Below are 15,763 nucleotides of genomic sequence, written 5' to 3'. Positions count from 1 at the left end.
AAAATGGCCAGATTCATCCAAATCATCTCGTGGCTGAATCCTCGCAAAATCTCGTGATTCGTGAGATTTTCTTTCTCTAAGAATTTACCTGTTTTAACCTCAAGGTAAATAAAATATAATTGCATCATCAGATAGAGTAAATGTTATTCCTTTATATTGATCATTTATTTTCTATAAAATATTTTGATAAATAAGTAAATTTCTGGCCTGAAAATGTGCCTCAAAACTGAATTTTCTTCCTCTGTTTTCTTTTGCAAATTGTGCAAAACTTTTTATTTTGAGCCTCAATGATATATATATCACCATAAAGCTGAACTTCTGTACTTTCTTACAATGCCACTCTTGATATGCGGCACCTTTTAATCGGGTCAAGATCACACTTTTCCCACCAAGGTACAAGACAAGATTTCTGAAATTTTGTACTTGCATGAAATCCAGAGTTCTGATTGGCTGGATAAGATTCACAGAACAACAGGCGCGGGTAATTTGAGGAGATTACCACATGGGAAGTGTGACCTTCCCATGAACCCAGGCACTGGAACCGTTGGAATTTGCCAGTGTGTGGTCTCTTTGACCAATCAGAGTGCAGTATTCTTGTTTTCAAGCTGCTTTATGTACTTGGACAATGAAAAGTGTGATCTTGACCTGATTAAAGCAATTCTTATTTTGAAACCTATACCATCTTAAAGCGTACATATTCAGCTTTATCATGATCTAAAAATCATTTGGGCTCAAACAAAAATAAAGTGTGAAAATAGCAGCTTTTGTCAGGTGAAAATAATTATTTTGTAGCATATTTTAGATCAAAATTTTAACCTATATTACAAAATCTTTGAATAAATTCAAACACATGACCTGAAAGGATGATTCTTCCTCTTACAATGATACCAAAATCATGAAATTTGATGCTCAATTAGAGCAACAATGACCGAATAAAAAGAGGTGTTTTGGTCCGCATCAGGCTCATTAAGTATGCAAAACCTTTCATGCCATGAATATCACTTGAATGAAAGAAGCCACTTTTTTTGGGACCTGCCGTCTGACTGATATCATAGCATATGTACAACAAGTACAATTCATTTCAGCATTTTCTTTTGTTTGCTTCATTCGATCATGTACATAAAATTTGTAAATATGTATATTCCAGCTGTTTTATAAAAAGACAATCATTAAAAAATTAATAATCTTTGATATCAATTTGTCTTGGAGCTATGTTTTTGAGTGAAAATTGGTGATGTTGGGATAGTGCTTTTGAGTGATAAAAAGTTGTTCGTTTTATGAAAATTTCTATTCATGGCCATTGGAAGGGGGTATGAGACAAGGTAATAACTTTGTTCATTATTTTTGAGCAATCAGATTGTTCAAGCAAGAGAAAAGCAAAATATTTTAGAATGGAGTGGGGAAAGAGGGTAGAAAGATATGGAGCTTAGAGAGGGGGAGAGAGATATGGAGCTTAGAGAGGGGGAGAGAGGTATGGAGCTTAGAGAGGGGGAGAGAGATATGGAGCTTAGAGAGGGGTAGAGAGATATGGAGCTTAGAGAGGGGAGAGAGATATGGAGCTTAGAGAGGGGAGAGAGATATGGAGCTTAGAGAGGGGGAGAGAGATATGGAGCTTAGAGAGGGGGAGAGAGATATGGAGCTTAGAGAGGGGGAGAGAGATATGGAGCTTAGAGAGGGGTAGAGAGATATGGAGCTTAGAGAGGGGGAGAGAGATATGGAGCTTAGAGAGGGGGAGAGAGATATGGAGCTAGAGAGGGGAGAGAGATATGGAGCTTAGAGAGGGGGAGAGAGATATGGAGCTTAGAGAGGGGGAGAGAGATATGGAGCTTAGAGAGGGGGAGAGAGATATGGAGCTTAGAGAGGGGGAGAGAGATATGGAGCTTAGAGAGGGGGAGAGAGATATGGAGCTTAGAGAGGGGGAGAGAGATATGGAGCTTTAAAAGGACAAGTCCACCCCCAAGAAAAAGTTGATTTGAATAAAAAGAGAAAAATCCAACAAGCATAATGCTGAAAATTTCATCAAAATCGGTTGTAAAATAATTTCACAAAACAGTTCTATGCATATCCCGGTCAGTATGCAAATGAGGGAACTGATGACATCACTCACTATTTATTTTGTATTTTATTAAAGGAAATATTCTAATATTCTCCCCATTTTCCTGTGAAACAATGTTTTATTTTTCCCTGAACATGTGGAATTACCATTGTTTAACATTTTATGGGTCAGTCAAGTTTGTCCTTATTGTCAAATCTGTAAAAATTGAAATATTGTATAATTCAAACAATAAGAAACAAAAGAAATGGTAAGGGACATCATATAACTCTCTTTTGCTTGTGACTAAATTGTGCATATAATTATTTTGTGAAAAATAAGCGGAACTTTAAAATGGCATGACTTCTTTATTTCTGATTTTTCTCTATTGATTAGAATCAACATTTTTCTGAGGTGGACTTGACCTTTAAAGAGAAATGCCAGTAGTTGCAGCAAACACTGATTTCATGAGAAAGTCTGTAAAACCAGGCTTGTCAGTATATCATCGAGGATCTAGATCTGGTACAGTTATATAAACTGAACTTTGTGAAATCTTGAAATCTACGCTGAAAAATGTTCACACTGAAGATCACAAACACAGATAGGCACACGTGGGACAGTGTATTATTATTGCTGGAATAAAGACCCGACGGAAGTGACCGAATCCGCGCTTATTTTGCTTATTTCTCAGCAATTACACAATTTCTTCCAGAATCCTTTGGCACATATTTTTTATTCATAAAAACAGACACTTGGGTGGTCATTATATTAGATTCTGTAAAATGTCATTTTGAGATCGTTACCAATACTGGAATTTATCTTTAATCCTAATTCTCCCGGGGGGGGGGGGCCATAATGGCCCCCCCCTCAACAATTTTCGTGATATATCTTTCTGCGCAAAAATTTTTTCACCTCGCAGCTCACTGACTTTTTACATTCAAGTCTCGCGCAAATTTTGAGACCAAATTTGTGACGCCTGGGTACGCGGTTACGACATTACGCAACATTATGCAAGTGCATGTCAGACCCAAAATTGCTCATAAACGTGATTTCATGTACAAATCCAATGCAAATTGCGTATTTAGCCAAAATTCATTATTTCTACTTTTACTGATTAAACTTAATTAATTTTGCCTAGTTTATGATCAGAATTATGTCTGGAACAATTTCCATTGAAAAAACAAAAACAAAGTAAAAAACAAAGAAATACATAAGAAATTCATAAAACAATAAAATACATAAGAAATTTATTTCCAAACCAAAGTTTTTTTGAATTACGATTGTTAAGAATGCTACAAAGAAAATTTTTACCAAAAATTAGCATTCTAGGAGCTTTATTTAGTGAATTAGAGCAAAAAGTATGATTTATGCATAAATTAGCATAATTAATTCATATAAAATAAAATATCATTATTTTGGAAAATTTTACCATACAGCCTTGTAGATTACATCGCACACTACCAGCGTGCAAATTTTTGCGTCGCTCGCGCGATCGGCGGCCGAGATCTTAAGGGGGGCCCATAATGGCCCCCCCCCCCGGAATGACAAGAATCAAAATACCCCGGGAGATTTAGGGTTAATAGAGGGGGGAAGATATGGAGCTTAGAGAGGGGGAGATATGGAGCTTTAATAGAGGGGGAAAGATATGGAGCTTTGAGGGGGTGGAGCTTTAATAGAGGGAAAAAGATATGGAGCTTAGAGAGGGGAGATATGCGGTTTCAGTAGATGAAAAGATATGGAACTTAGAGAGGGGACATATGAGGCTTTGAGGGAGAAAGATATGGATCTCAGGAGGGTAGGTATGGAGCTCTGAGAGGGTTAAATTGTGAAATTTAGAGAGATGAAAGATATGGAGCTTAGAGGGAAGATATGGAACTTCGAAGAGGGGAGAGATGAAGTGAGAAGGGGGGGGATGGAATTTAGAAGAGGGGTAAGATACGGAGCTTAGAGATGGGGGAAATATGGAACTTAGAAAGGGGGAAAGATGTGGGATATATGCTTCTTCAAGAGGAAGAAGGAGGGAAGAAAGGTATAAAGCTTCGAAAGAAAACAAATTTACAAAGTTTGGAATGGCTGAAGGAGATAGAGAGAGAGAATAAAGGGGCACAGAAAAAGCAAGGGATTAGTATTAAATCTAAGTTTAAAAAAATCAGAATTACAGGAACATCAATGAAACTCAAAGAAGCAATGCATTCAGAAAAACAATGTTTTTTGAAAAGTTGTGACGTTTCTTTTTATTTTTTTGATATATATTACATTCCTAGAAAACTATACAGTTGTAAATCAAAAGTCCATTACCCAACAAATAGATTCTACGATCACAAACAAAACGGACAGCAACACCTGTTTTGACGATTGAAAATAAAATATCCTTCCTTTTAACCAGTTCCAATGAAAATCTAATCTTCAGATCTCTAGCTGTACATAATGTTCAGATCACAATTGAATTGAATTCTTTCGAAATGCCATAGACTGTATTTGGTGGATAGTTTGGATACAAGGATACAAAGAGCTTGAAGTGATAAAAAAAGCTCATGGTTTATGCAGATTTCCTGTATAAATTATGTTTATTTACAGCGTATATTAAAAGATGTCCAATGCCGATGCAAGCTTTTGTCACAGTGCACCAAATTGACACATGTTGCCATGGTTATCCACGCTATTTTATTCATGAGTCCACTGATTGAATTAAAGAGTCGACTCTTTAAACAGTGGACTCATGAATAAAATAGCGTACTTAACCATGGCAACAGGCGTCAATTTGGCTCACTGAGACAAAAGTGCGCATCAGCATTGGACAGTTTTTAATATATGCGGTAAATATGTGTGACTTATAAGGAAATCTGCATAAACCATGGGTTCAACCGATGGTTTTCAAAACCACCTTTGTGAATTCGGGCCTAAGAGTTTGACTTCAAGTTGTGAATAACCCAGTAGAAACTGGCTGTGCTATAACACACATTTTCATAGATTCCAGACTGTATATACAGTATGTGGTTTCCATCTCCAACTGATTACACTCAGGTACGCTCTTTGATAACTGCAAATAATGTAGAGCATGATATATATGCTGCACGTTAAGTGTGAATTTCTGTTGGTAGAATGCATTTTCATGGAGCACTCCCAAGATAAATACAAACACGTATCTCATCACAATAGGGGAAAAATATTAAGTAACTTAATATAAAACAATGTACAAAATGCTCCAATTGGGATCATTTTTTTTCTGATAAATCACCGTATAATAAATGAAAAATAAAAAATTACATATTTCATTTCTTTTTCAAAACCAACCTTATTTCTGGGTAGATATTCCCTTTTATTACAGAGATCTTGTTGGTTACACAAGATTTCCTTTCATATATAATTTCTTCATATGTTACATATGATGTACATGTATCTATCATGCTTTAAATACATGTCAAGTACAATTTTAATTGGTAATATTATAATGTGGATGAAGAATCATAAAGGAATGTCAAGCACAGCAATATATGACAGAAAGAACAAAACAAACTTCTAAAAGTATAGTAAAAGGCACATTGTTCAATTTGTACAATAATGAATGTAACACATATAAACATACAGAAAATATCCAGCTATGCTTTCTACACCAAGTAGTCTAACCTCCAAGTAAATACACTTCACTTTTATCATCCTGCACAGTAATAAATTTCCTCATAGCAAACGGTGCAAATTTTGAGTTTCATAATACCTGCACAGAAGTTGCACCAATATTGCGATGGCACTTGTACACATTAAAGATAAATTCGAGTTCTGGTAACGATCTCAAAATGACTTTTTACAGAATCTAATATAATGACCACCCAAGTGACTGTTTGTATGAATAAAAAATATGTGCCAAAGGATTCTGGAAAAAATTGTGTAATTGCTGAGAAATAAGCAAAATAATCACGGATTCGGTCACTTCCGTCGGGTCTTTATTCCAGCAATAATAATACACTGTCCCACATGTGCCTATCTGTGTTGGTGATCTTCAGTGTGAACCTTTTTCAGCGTAGATTTCAAGATTTCACAAAGTTCAGTTTATGTAACTGTACCAGGTCTAGATCCTCGATGATATACTGAATTAAGCCTGGTTTTACAGACTTTCTCATGAAATCAGTGTTTACTGCAACTACTGGTACTTCTCTTTAATCCTCATAGATGTGGTTGACAAAAGTGTGCACAACACCGTGCAATCAATCACTGTGGTTGTCTCTCAAAGTGCTGACAAACCTCATTTAAAGAGAAATTCCAGTAGTTGCAGTAAACACTGATTTCATGAGAAAGTCTGTAAAACTAGGCTTAATTGTCAGTATATCATCGAGGATCTAGATCTGGTACAATTACATAAACTGAACTTTGTGAAATCTTGAAATCTACGCTGAAAAATATTCACACCAAGATCACCAACACAGATAAGCGCACGTGGGACACTTTATCTATACAGACACTTTGGTGGTAATTTCATTGGATTCTGTACGAACTCATTTTGATGTCGTTACCAAAACTGGCATTTACCTTTAAATGCAATTTTCCTGGTTTCTCAGTTTTTCTGATTGATCATTCTTACTTGCACTTACGGTTTATCAGTCAATTAAACAGTTTCTTCAAATTTTCCATTCTCAATCCCGCCTCAAGAAAAAAAATAATGCTCCACCAAAAAGCCTCTAATGAAAACGTCCGTCGCACGTGTATCATGAAACACATAATTTCCATACATTCTATACCAAAAGGATACAGTACATGTCCAATTCTTCCACATGCATGAAGTATTTGAAATGGCAGCCAGTAATGACTAAAGATATCATTTTCTTGTGCTCACACTTCATGTCATGCTTTCATAATATTGCTGCTAAAAGAAAACATGTATTGATCCGACGCAGCATTGGCTATACAAAGCATTGTTATTGTAAATTATATCAATAAAATAACTTTTTCTACCGCACCTAAGTCATATATAGACAAAATACTCGGCTTCTGCGAGTTGTATAGTAATAATAAGGATCAACAATTCAATTTCAAATGAAATAATGAAAAGCAAAGAAAGAGTAAACAAATAAAAATTGCAATGTTTTGGCTGCAAATACAACAAGTAGATTTTGGCAGGCAATGTAGAACAAGTGGCCTGCATTCATTGTACATCGCATTTGAACAGGATGGCCAAGCCCTGAAATAAGCTCATTTGTGCTAGTTATGCTGGGTTTTTTTTATATTTTCAATATGTTTGCAAGTTCACTTTTCCAATGAGCATTTTCATCGCATTGCCAATTCAAGGATTTCCTTCACAGATACTTTAATATTTAATAAATCAATACTGATGCAACGAAAATGGGCAAAGAATGTTAAAAAATATTTCCTCCTAACTCTCATGTCTTATGAATGAGTTTTATCTTTTTTCTCTTCTTTTTTTTTGTGGGGGGTATCTGCATCTAAAGTTATTGGATCAAGCTAGAAAAATATGGTCCCTAATGCATTGAAATGCAGACTTTGGTCAACTGCTTGACTTGAGCCTTGAACCCACAACCTATCAGGTGACCATTAGGTTCCTCTCCAACTTGTCCGACTCACCCCCTTTCATACATGTATTTCACATTGCTTTGGTCCCATATATACAACTTAATGATGTGTCACCAACATCAAAGAATACCAGACAAAACATTCATACAAAATATCAGTTACAGCTGATGCAAATTCCAAGTATCAAAAAGGCAGGATTTCAATGTTATTCTAACATTGTGCCACATACAACATTACATCATTCCTTCCTACTCTACACAACCTCAAGCTGGGTTTATCACTAATCCATACACTAGTACTTCTAAAGACTCATTCCGACATGATGCCACAAAGTTCAGAAATATTGTTGTGTTTCATGAATGTATCAGTACAATTTAAGTTATGAATGACTTAACACATGACTGGTGACCCATTCTTGTGCTACAAGATATATCTCTACATAGCTGATCTAGCACCTTGAACATGTTCCAATCGTGTATAAAGTCATGCCTTACCTCATGAACAGCTTTAAGAAACACCTACCTGAGGTGTCAGAACACTGAAGCAGGGGTATCGTTTTGTCGCAAGGTGACAAAAACCTGTGGTCCTATCAAATTTGTGTTAAGAGTTAGCACTAAGTCAAAAAAATAATCTGTCCAGGGGGCCGTTTCATAAAGCTGTTTGCAAGAGCGACTTTAAGAACGACTGGTGATCCTTTCTTGTGGTAAATGGTACATTCATTGGTGATGGTTAAGCGTGTAAGAAAGGTTCACCAGTCGTTGTTAAAGTTGCTCTTATCTTACGAACAGCTTTATGAAACACCCACCTGACTTACGCAGACAAACTCATGACAACATTCCATTCAACTGACCAAGGCGTAATAACAAAATTATTACAACGCTTACTCAGGTGCCTTGGTACCAGAAGGGTCCTTCGTCAAGACAAAACAGTGATTTTAAAAAAAAATCAAGCAATATTTCATAAATCGTTTGCAAGCAATGTCAGAAAATTTGGCGAAGCACAGACTTTCACCTTTTTTTTTACTATTTGATGATCAAATGTTTAGAAAACTGATAGGAAAAGATCAAATTATCTGTATTAAGAGTCAAGACAATGCATATCCCCATTCTACTTCAGAGAGGAATGAGAATTATGACTCAAATAACATGAATCATGACATCATAATAACATCATTATGACATCATAACATCATTATGACATCATAATGTAACCATTGTCAAGAGTATCCCTGACAATGGGCTCCTTTTCAAGGATTGAAGCATGAAATGTGCATTTGCTATTAAAGGGGAAGTTCACCCTGAAGAAAACTTTCTTGTAAAAATAGCAGAAAAAATAGTAAAAAATATTGGTGAAGGTTTGAGGAAAATCCGTTAAAAAGTAAAAAAGTTATTAGAGTTCAAAGTTTTGGATTTGTGACGTCATAAACGAGCAGCTGTCCCATGTGTTATGTAATATAAAATGCATGAATTTCAAATTTTGTATGGTTCCTGATGACTTAATTTTGTTTTCTTTTCATGATCGGGTGTGAAACGATTTGTCTATTGATATACAAAAGTTACAGTGAAAACCATTTTCAATTTTCTGAGAAAATGACATTTTATTGATTTTTTACCATTCGCTATGTAGGAATGCTGCTCGCATATGACGTCACAAATCAAATAATTGAAATTCTAATAACTTTTTAATTATTTGGTGAATTTTTCTCAAACCTTCGGCAATATTTTTCATTAATTTTTCTTCTATTTTTACAATAAACTTTTTGTCAGGGTGAACTTCCCCTTTAAGCACAAGTCGTGCAATTTATGTCATCATATCTGAACACTACACAATTCCTGTCGCATTATATCTGAACAAGGCCTATGTGTTCTCACATTCTGGAATAAAACACATCTAAATACAAAAAAAAAGCAAAATGTATAAATCACTGGAAAAAAAATACAAACATGGTGTCTTACACCACTCAGAAGGAACAAATCTGAATTATTACAACAGAGAAAGCTGAAGAAAACATTAGCAAAACATGCATATATTTCAGTTGCGTTAGATCATCGATTTTTCTTACGTTTTCATTTCTAAGGCAAAAATATTCAAAAGCAAAGCAATATTTACAGAACGAGAGAAAAAAATCCAAAAATTCACTGCCCTGTTCTAAAGAATAAGGATTTCATTTTTTTTAGTTGAACAAATATTACCCTACCAGAGACTATCCAACGTTTTTTACCCTACCAGAGACTATCCAACGTGACAAGGGGCAAATAAGCTACAAGCTATACGTCAATACATCCAAGTAAGTAAAGATGCCCCAACAGATAATAATACGAAGGACTAATAAATCCCATCATTATAAAATAAAACAATATTATATAATCTCATGAAAAGAAGTTCATCCCGACACTACCTGTAGGTAGTACTTTCATTGTCCAATAACATGTGCTATGTGCTATAACATACAATGTTAAAATGTAGACATGATAAGGTTATCAAGTCCACATTTAACAAGATAAAAATTTCTTGCCATCTCAAGTAGAAACTCACTTTAAGCCAACAATACTAAAATTAATAATTTTGGCAGTCTGGGCGTCATATTCTTGGCAAATAGTGCTATTTAACAAACTTAACACCACATGGAAAATATTGCTATATCTATTCTAGAGCTGTACATAAAAAAAAATTGAAGTTAAAAAAAACATGTCATTTGGCAAAGCAAATCAGTGTATGTCATGCCATGCAATAAGAAGTTGCCTTGGTCATTGAACATAATGTTGATAAAATCATTTCTAAATAATACAGAATATACACTGGTGTATTCTTTAATATAGTGTGACACGATGAAAGCTACAGATGCGAACTGATGGATCAATGTTGTATTGGCTTAGCATTACAAACATCTGAGCTGTTGCAAAGTTACATACACTGTACCTGTACAATTATATTATACTGACTTGCTTTACATATAGCAATTACTATATCATAACTTACTACGCACGCAACAGGAATGCAGCATAGTTTTACTGGCGTTAGCAGAGCAGCTGTTACACACTTTGCGTTTACAAGGAACAAAGTCCTATATCATATTGGTGGAGTGCAGGGGAATATGGATAATTTCTTCTGAGGCCTGGAGTAGCCTCTGAACCCATGACCCTCCAATTAAGAGACAGGAGTCAGAACCCCTACACCATGATGTCTCCATGTAATAATAATAATAGGCATTTATATAGCGCCATCTATCTAGAAATATTATATTCCATGCGCATTATTTTTATCATTACCCCGGCTTTAGCTCGAGCTGCCTTTCAGCGCTCATGAATTCAAGGAATTAATCCTACCGGGTACCCATTTACCTCACCTGGGGTGAGTGCAGCACAATGTGGATAAATTCTTGCTGAAGGAAATTACGCCATGGTTGAGATTCGAACCCATGACCCTCTGTTTCAAAGACAGAAGACTAATCCACTGGGCCACAACGCTCTACATGTACTTGCTCCTCTGATTGGTATGTGTTCTAGACTAGCCTCCTTTAACCCTATCTAGGCCGGGGGGGGGCCTCGGAGGCCCCCCCCTCAACAAATCGCGCAATATTTTCGCCGCGCGAAATTTTTTGACCGCGCCACTCGCTGACTTTTTACTTTCAAGTCTTGCGCAACTTTTGAGACCAACTTTGCATCCCCCGGGTACGTGGTTTCGAAATTACGCAACATTATGTAAGTGCATGTCAGACCGAAAATTGCTCAAAAACGTGATTTCGTGTACAAAGTCAATGCAAATTGTGTTTTCAACCAAAATTCATAAATGTATGATTATTTTTAGTTTTGCTGCTCTAAATGTATTTATTTTATGCTTTTTATGATCACAGAAGAGTCCCCAACAAATTTCATTGAAAAAACAATGAAAAACAAAAGGTCAAAAAACAAAGAAATACATAAGAAATTGCAAAAAACAATAAAATACATAAGAAAATGATTTGATATCGCAATTTTTTTCATGTACACTTGCTAAGAACACCACAAAGAGTTTCTATACCAAAAATTAGTACATTTGGAGCTTTATTTAGGGAGTTAGAGGAAAAAGTATGATTTCGCATACTAATTACGCATAAATTAGCATAATCACTTAATAGCGACTCGCGCGAAAAAAATTACTATACAATCTTGGAGATTATGTCCCAGGCAACCAGCATGCCAATTTTCGGCGCGATCGCGCGGTCGACGGCCGAGATCTTAGGGGGGGGCCTGGGAGGCCCCCCCCCGGCCATATGAACTCCCAAAATACCCCGGCCTAGATAGGGTTAAAATGTCTACAGGTTTCAAAATGTCACACTACCTTCAAGAATTCACCCAGATGACCTCTATCAAATTGGCAACTCTATTACTAAATCAATAAAACATCTTCATAAAGTACTTCTACATATCAAAATCCAGCATGGATACCTTTCATTTCATAGATAAAAATATTTACACTTTATATATAATAGCTCCATCTTTTCAACTGCTCTATAATTTATGTCGATCTCGGTATACAGGTCGTTGTTTTCATAATTTCGTAGATTTCTGTCTTCTTGTTCACACACTATGAAAATAGTTATCTTCAGGGTTCCAGACTCTAATAATCATGTAAAGGTAAATTCATTAAGCTCAGAATATTACACAAAAATACACTTAAAGTTGCTGTGATTATGATGATTTTATGACGCAAAGCTTTCTCACTTTATGAAGACCTCGGCTCAAAAGGTTTTAAATCAATCACCATTACTTGTAGAGAAAACCCAATAGTTTTTTTATTCAGGCATATGGAAGATTGCGAGCCGAATTCTCGCAGTTGTTTTCCAATGTGGGTGGAAACTTCATACACAGGTTCCTAATTGTCTATTAGTCTACTATCAATAACTTAAATTTCATATACTGTCTCGTCTCGTTATCAGGCTTTCATTTAAATGGACAACTCTCCTAACCAGCCAACTCTCCCTGTCAAATTTACCTACATCTAAGGACCAGGAACATTAGAAAGGAATTTTCTATTTCATTTCATTAGTTTCCTTGTTTTTTTTCCACTTTGACATGCTCATTTTTGGCCATTTCACCAACACGGACGGATACCGGTCCCAAAGCGGCAAAATTAACAATGGGTGAGTTCAAGTCCGGTGTTGGAAGCACAATTTGGATTGCTTCGCCTAGCTCCAAGACCTATTCAGAATTTGTAATACTGATCCAGATCACACTATTAACAACTCAACAACTTGTGAGTGACTTTTCAGGACCATTTCAATTTTATGTTTGGTGAATATACTCGTGTACAAAATGACCTAACACCAACACCAAAAGGTCAACACTGAACTGGAAATCATCCAATGTGAATCACTACACTCTTTACCATGGACACCTTTCAGAAATTATGTCAAAGGCCCGAATTCACAAAGGTCATTTTGAAAACCCACGGTTGAGTCCAGGGTTTATGCAGATTTCCTGTAAAAATTACGCTTAATTTAGCGCGTATCTGGCATGTGTATAGAAAATGTCCAATTCTGATGCGTGCTTTTGTCACAGCGTGCCAAATTGAAGCCTGTTACCATGATTAGATACGCTATTTCATTCATGAGCCCACTCTTCAAGCAGTTGACTCATGAATAAAATAGCGTATCTAACCATGGTAAGAGGCGTTAATTTGGCGCGCTGTGACAAAATCACGCATCAGAATTGGAAATTTTTTACACACGTGCCAGATACGTGCTAAATTAAACATAATTTAAACAGGAAATCTGCATAAACCATGTACTCAACCGTGGGTTTTCAAAACCACCTTTGTGAATTCCAGCCTATGAGATTGATTTTAAAAACTAATGTATTTGAATATAGTCCAATTCACATGGGTGGCAATTATGCAAGTAAATAAATAACACTAATTCTTGATATATTCATCCCATTTCAACTACTTCCATCGTGTTCCATCTACCTTCATCCTGTTCCATCCGGTTTCTTCCGGATTCCCCTAGTCCTATGCTATGGTCACACTAACAAAATGTATTCCACTTTTTCCTATAACTGAGCATTGGTCAGCTTTGAGTCAGTTTTGGTGTCGTCTTGCCATCAATTCCTTCTATAGTCCACTATTCATGACTAATCAGGATTTTTCAAGGGAGGGTAAAGTCAGACAAAAATGGCTAGAAGACTAATCAAACGTTTATGAAAAGCCCTATCGAAAAGGGAGCCGCAGCAGACTTCAGATTGCTGGATCCACTTTCACGCATACAAAATGTCATGTTGAAGCAACATTTTGAGAGTAATATGCATGTATATGTACCTGCAGATTGTGATTTCTCCATCTATGGACTCGTTTAAAACCATACTCCCAATTTGACTGCTTCAGTAATCATCATGTCAACGCTGGAATCCTGCTTACCGAGGATGCAGAATCAGAAAATCCATGAGTTGGGTTCATCATTGGCTGCACTGTTTACACACATCGCATGTATGTGTCTTTAATGGGCAAGGGAAGTTTGTTGGAGGGGGGTGGGGATGATCATTGTTTACGTCGACAGAGTCTCTTTATGCTCTTGGTGCCAGTGGACCTGGGGGGTGGGGGTGATCATCGTTTACGTCGACAGAGTCTCTTATGCTCTTGGTGCCAGTGGACTTGTTGGCAGCTAATGCTACAATAGGATGTGTTCCAGCAGCAATGGTACATGGCTTCTTTCTCACAGTTTATACACTGAAAAAGAGAATAGAAATCAAAGTTCTAGTTGATCATAAATTCAGTAATCCTGGGCCCGTCTTACAAAAAGTTACAATTGATCCAATCAATTGTAACTCTATGGAAATCCATCAGTGTCAGAATTTGTTCAGCGGGAAATATGCAAAAATGTCAATTGTAAACATAGGAAAACCCACCAAATTGTCAAGAAATCAATGATTTTATGGATATGCATTCCCATCTATTGTTCGTATCAAAAAAAAGTTTACACTTAGAAAAAATCCTGTAAAATTATGTATTTTTAATATCCTGATGATTTTTCCACATTTCAGCATTGGTACATATCCATTTAAGCAAATGACGATATAACTGTCGAAAAATATTTCCGCTTGAGTGAGCACCACTTACTTTTGAAAAGGTGGTGAAAAATGATTTGCGCAGAACTTTGAAATAGTTATGCGAATAAAAGTGGACCTTAATCATGGAGAACACGTGGAATTTAGCTATTAAAATTGATTTGAAGATATCTTTTAACATTTTAAACCTGTTTCCTTGCCCAAAACACTTCGAAGAGTGCATTGCGCCCTTCCCCACTCCCCCACATACCGAGTCCATCGTGACGATATTTGCTTTACACTGAGCTGTGATTTACATGAAATGGCTTAGACTTGATTTTCATTTTGTTAATCATTGCCAAGCTTGGGAAAAGTGTGGAGAAACAAGTATTAAATGAAAAATGAAATGTAAAGCCACTTTGAATGATAAAAACTTAGTGAAAAATGCTGGAGATGGCTGATATAAACTTTTGTTCAGATTCAGTTATGTCCTCAGATCCAGCTGGCACAAAAAGGGTAAAGGTTGTGCTTACTAAGTGTTAAAATTTCAAATTTGGGCGGCAAAATTGTTACAAAATGCTTGAATGTATATGTTTTATTTCAATTGGCTAAAAGTGATAGGGAAATTTATGAGAAATGCTTCGCAGGGTAAGCTTGATTTCGCCCTTTCCCCTTGACACAGCCGCAAGCACATCTGCGCAAACAGATTTCTGCGAGCTTTACGAAAATGGACAGTGCTCACTCAAGTGTAACATTCTGTCAAAACTTTTACTTTCATTTGATAGATGATACCCAAACCCATAATTACATGTGAAAAAATTACCCACATGTTGTATTTTTTTTTAATTCCCAGGGCTTTTTCAAAGTGTAAACTTTTTTTTGATACGCACTGTATAATTTTTTTTGAACAAAGAAGCATTTTATATGTTGACTTTGCAGGCTTCTCAAAGTTGCGATTGATCACAAATTTTTGTAAGACCTGCCCCAGATAGTTGCTATTAGTTGTAGAGAAAATGCACTTTCTGTGAGCATAACGGACATGACATTGTCCATCATGTCATAAAGTCCATCGCATTAATTTTCTCGACAAGTGTTCAATGAATATCTGTAAAATTCATTGGGTATGGAAATGAAATGAAAAAATTTGTCATGAGTTCTAACATTTTATTTCAATGACTATGTAGAGATC

General features: G+C 36.1%; 1 protein-coding gene across 1 annotated transcript in view; it reads right to left on the bottom strand.

The window, feature by feature from the left end:
• Positions 1 to 13,300: 13,300 nt before the first annotated feature.
• The window catches only part of LOC121426364 (zinc finger MYND domain-containing protein 11-like), a 31,984-nt gene continuing 29,521 nt past the window's right edge, over positions 13,301 to 15,763 (bottom strand). Inside the window, exon 13 of the mRNA XM_041622644.1 lies at positions 13,301 to 14,257. Coding sequence (XP_041478578.1) covers positions 14,135 to 14,257 — 123 coding nt within the window. The 3' untranslated portion in view covers positions 13,301 to 14,134. The remainder of the gene's footprint in view (positions 14,258 to 15,763) is intronic.

Source organism: Lytechinus variegatus, chromosome 13, assembly GCF_018143015.1.
Source record: "Lytechinus variegatus isolate NC3 chromosome 13, Lvar_3.0, whole genome shotgun sequence".
In the NCBI taxonomy this organism is placed as follows: Eukaryota; Metazoa; Echinodermata; class Echinoidea; order Temnopleuroida; family Toxopneustidae; genus Lytechinus; species Lytechinus variegatus.
Note: the sequence above shows the minus strand (reverse complement) of the source record. Positions and strands in the feature narration are given on the sequence as shown.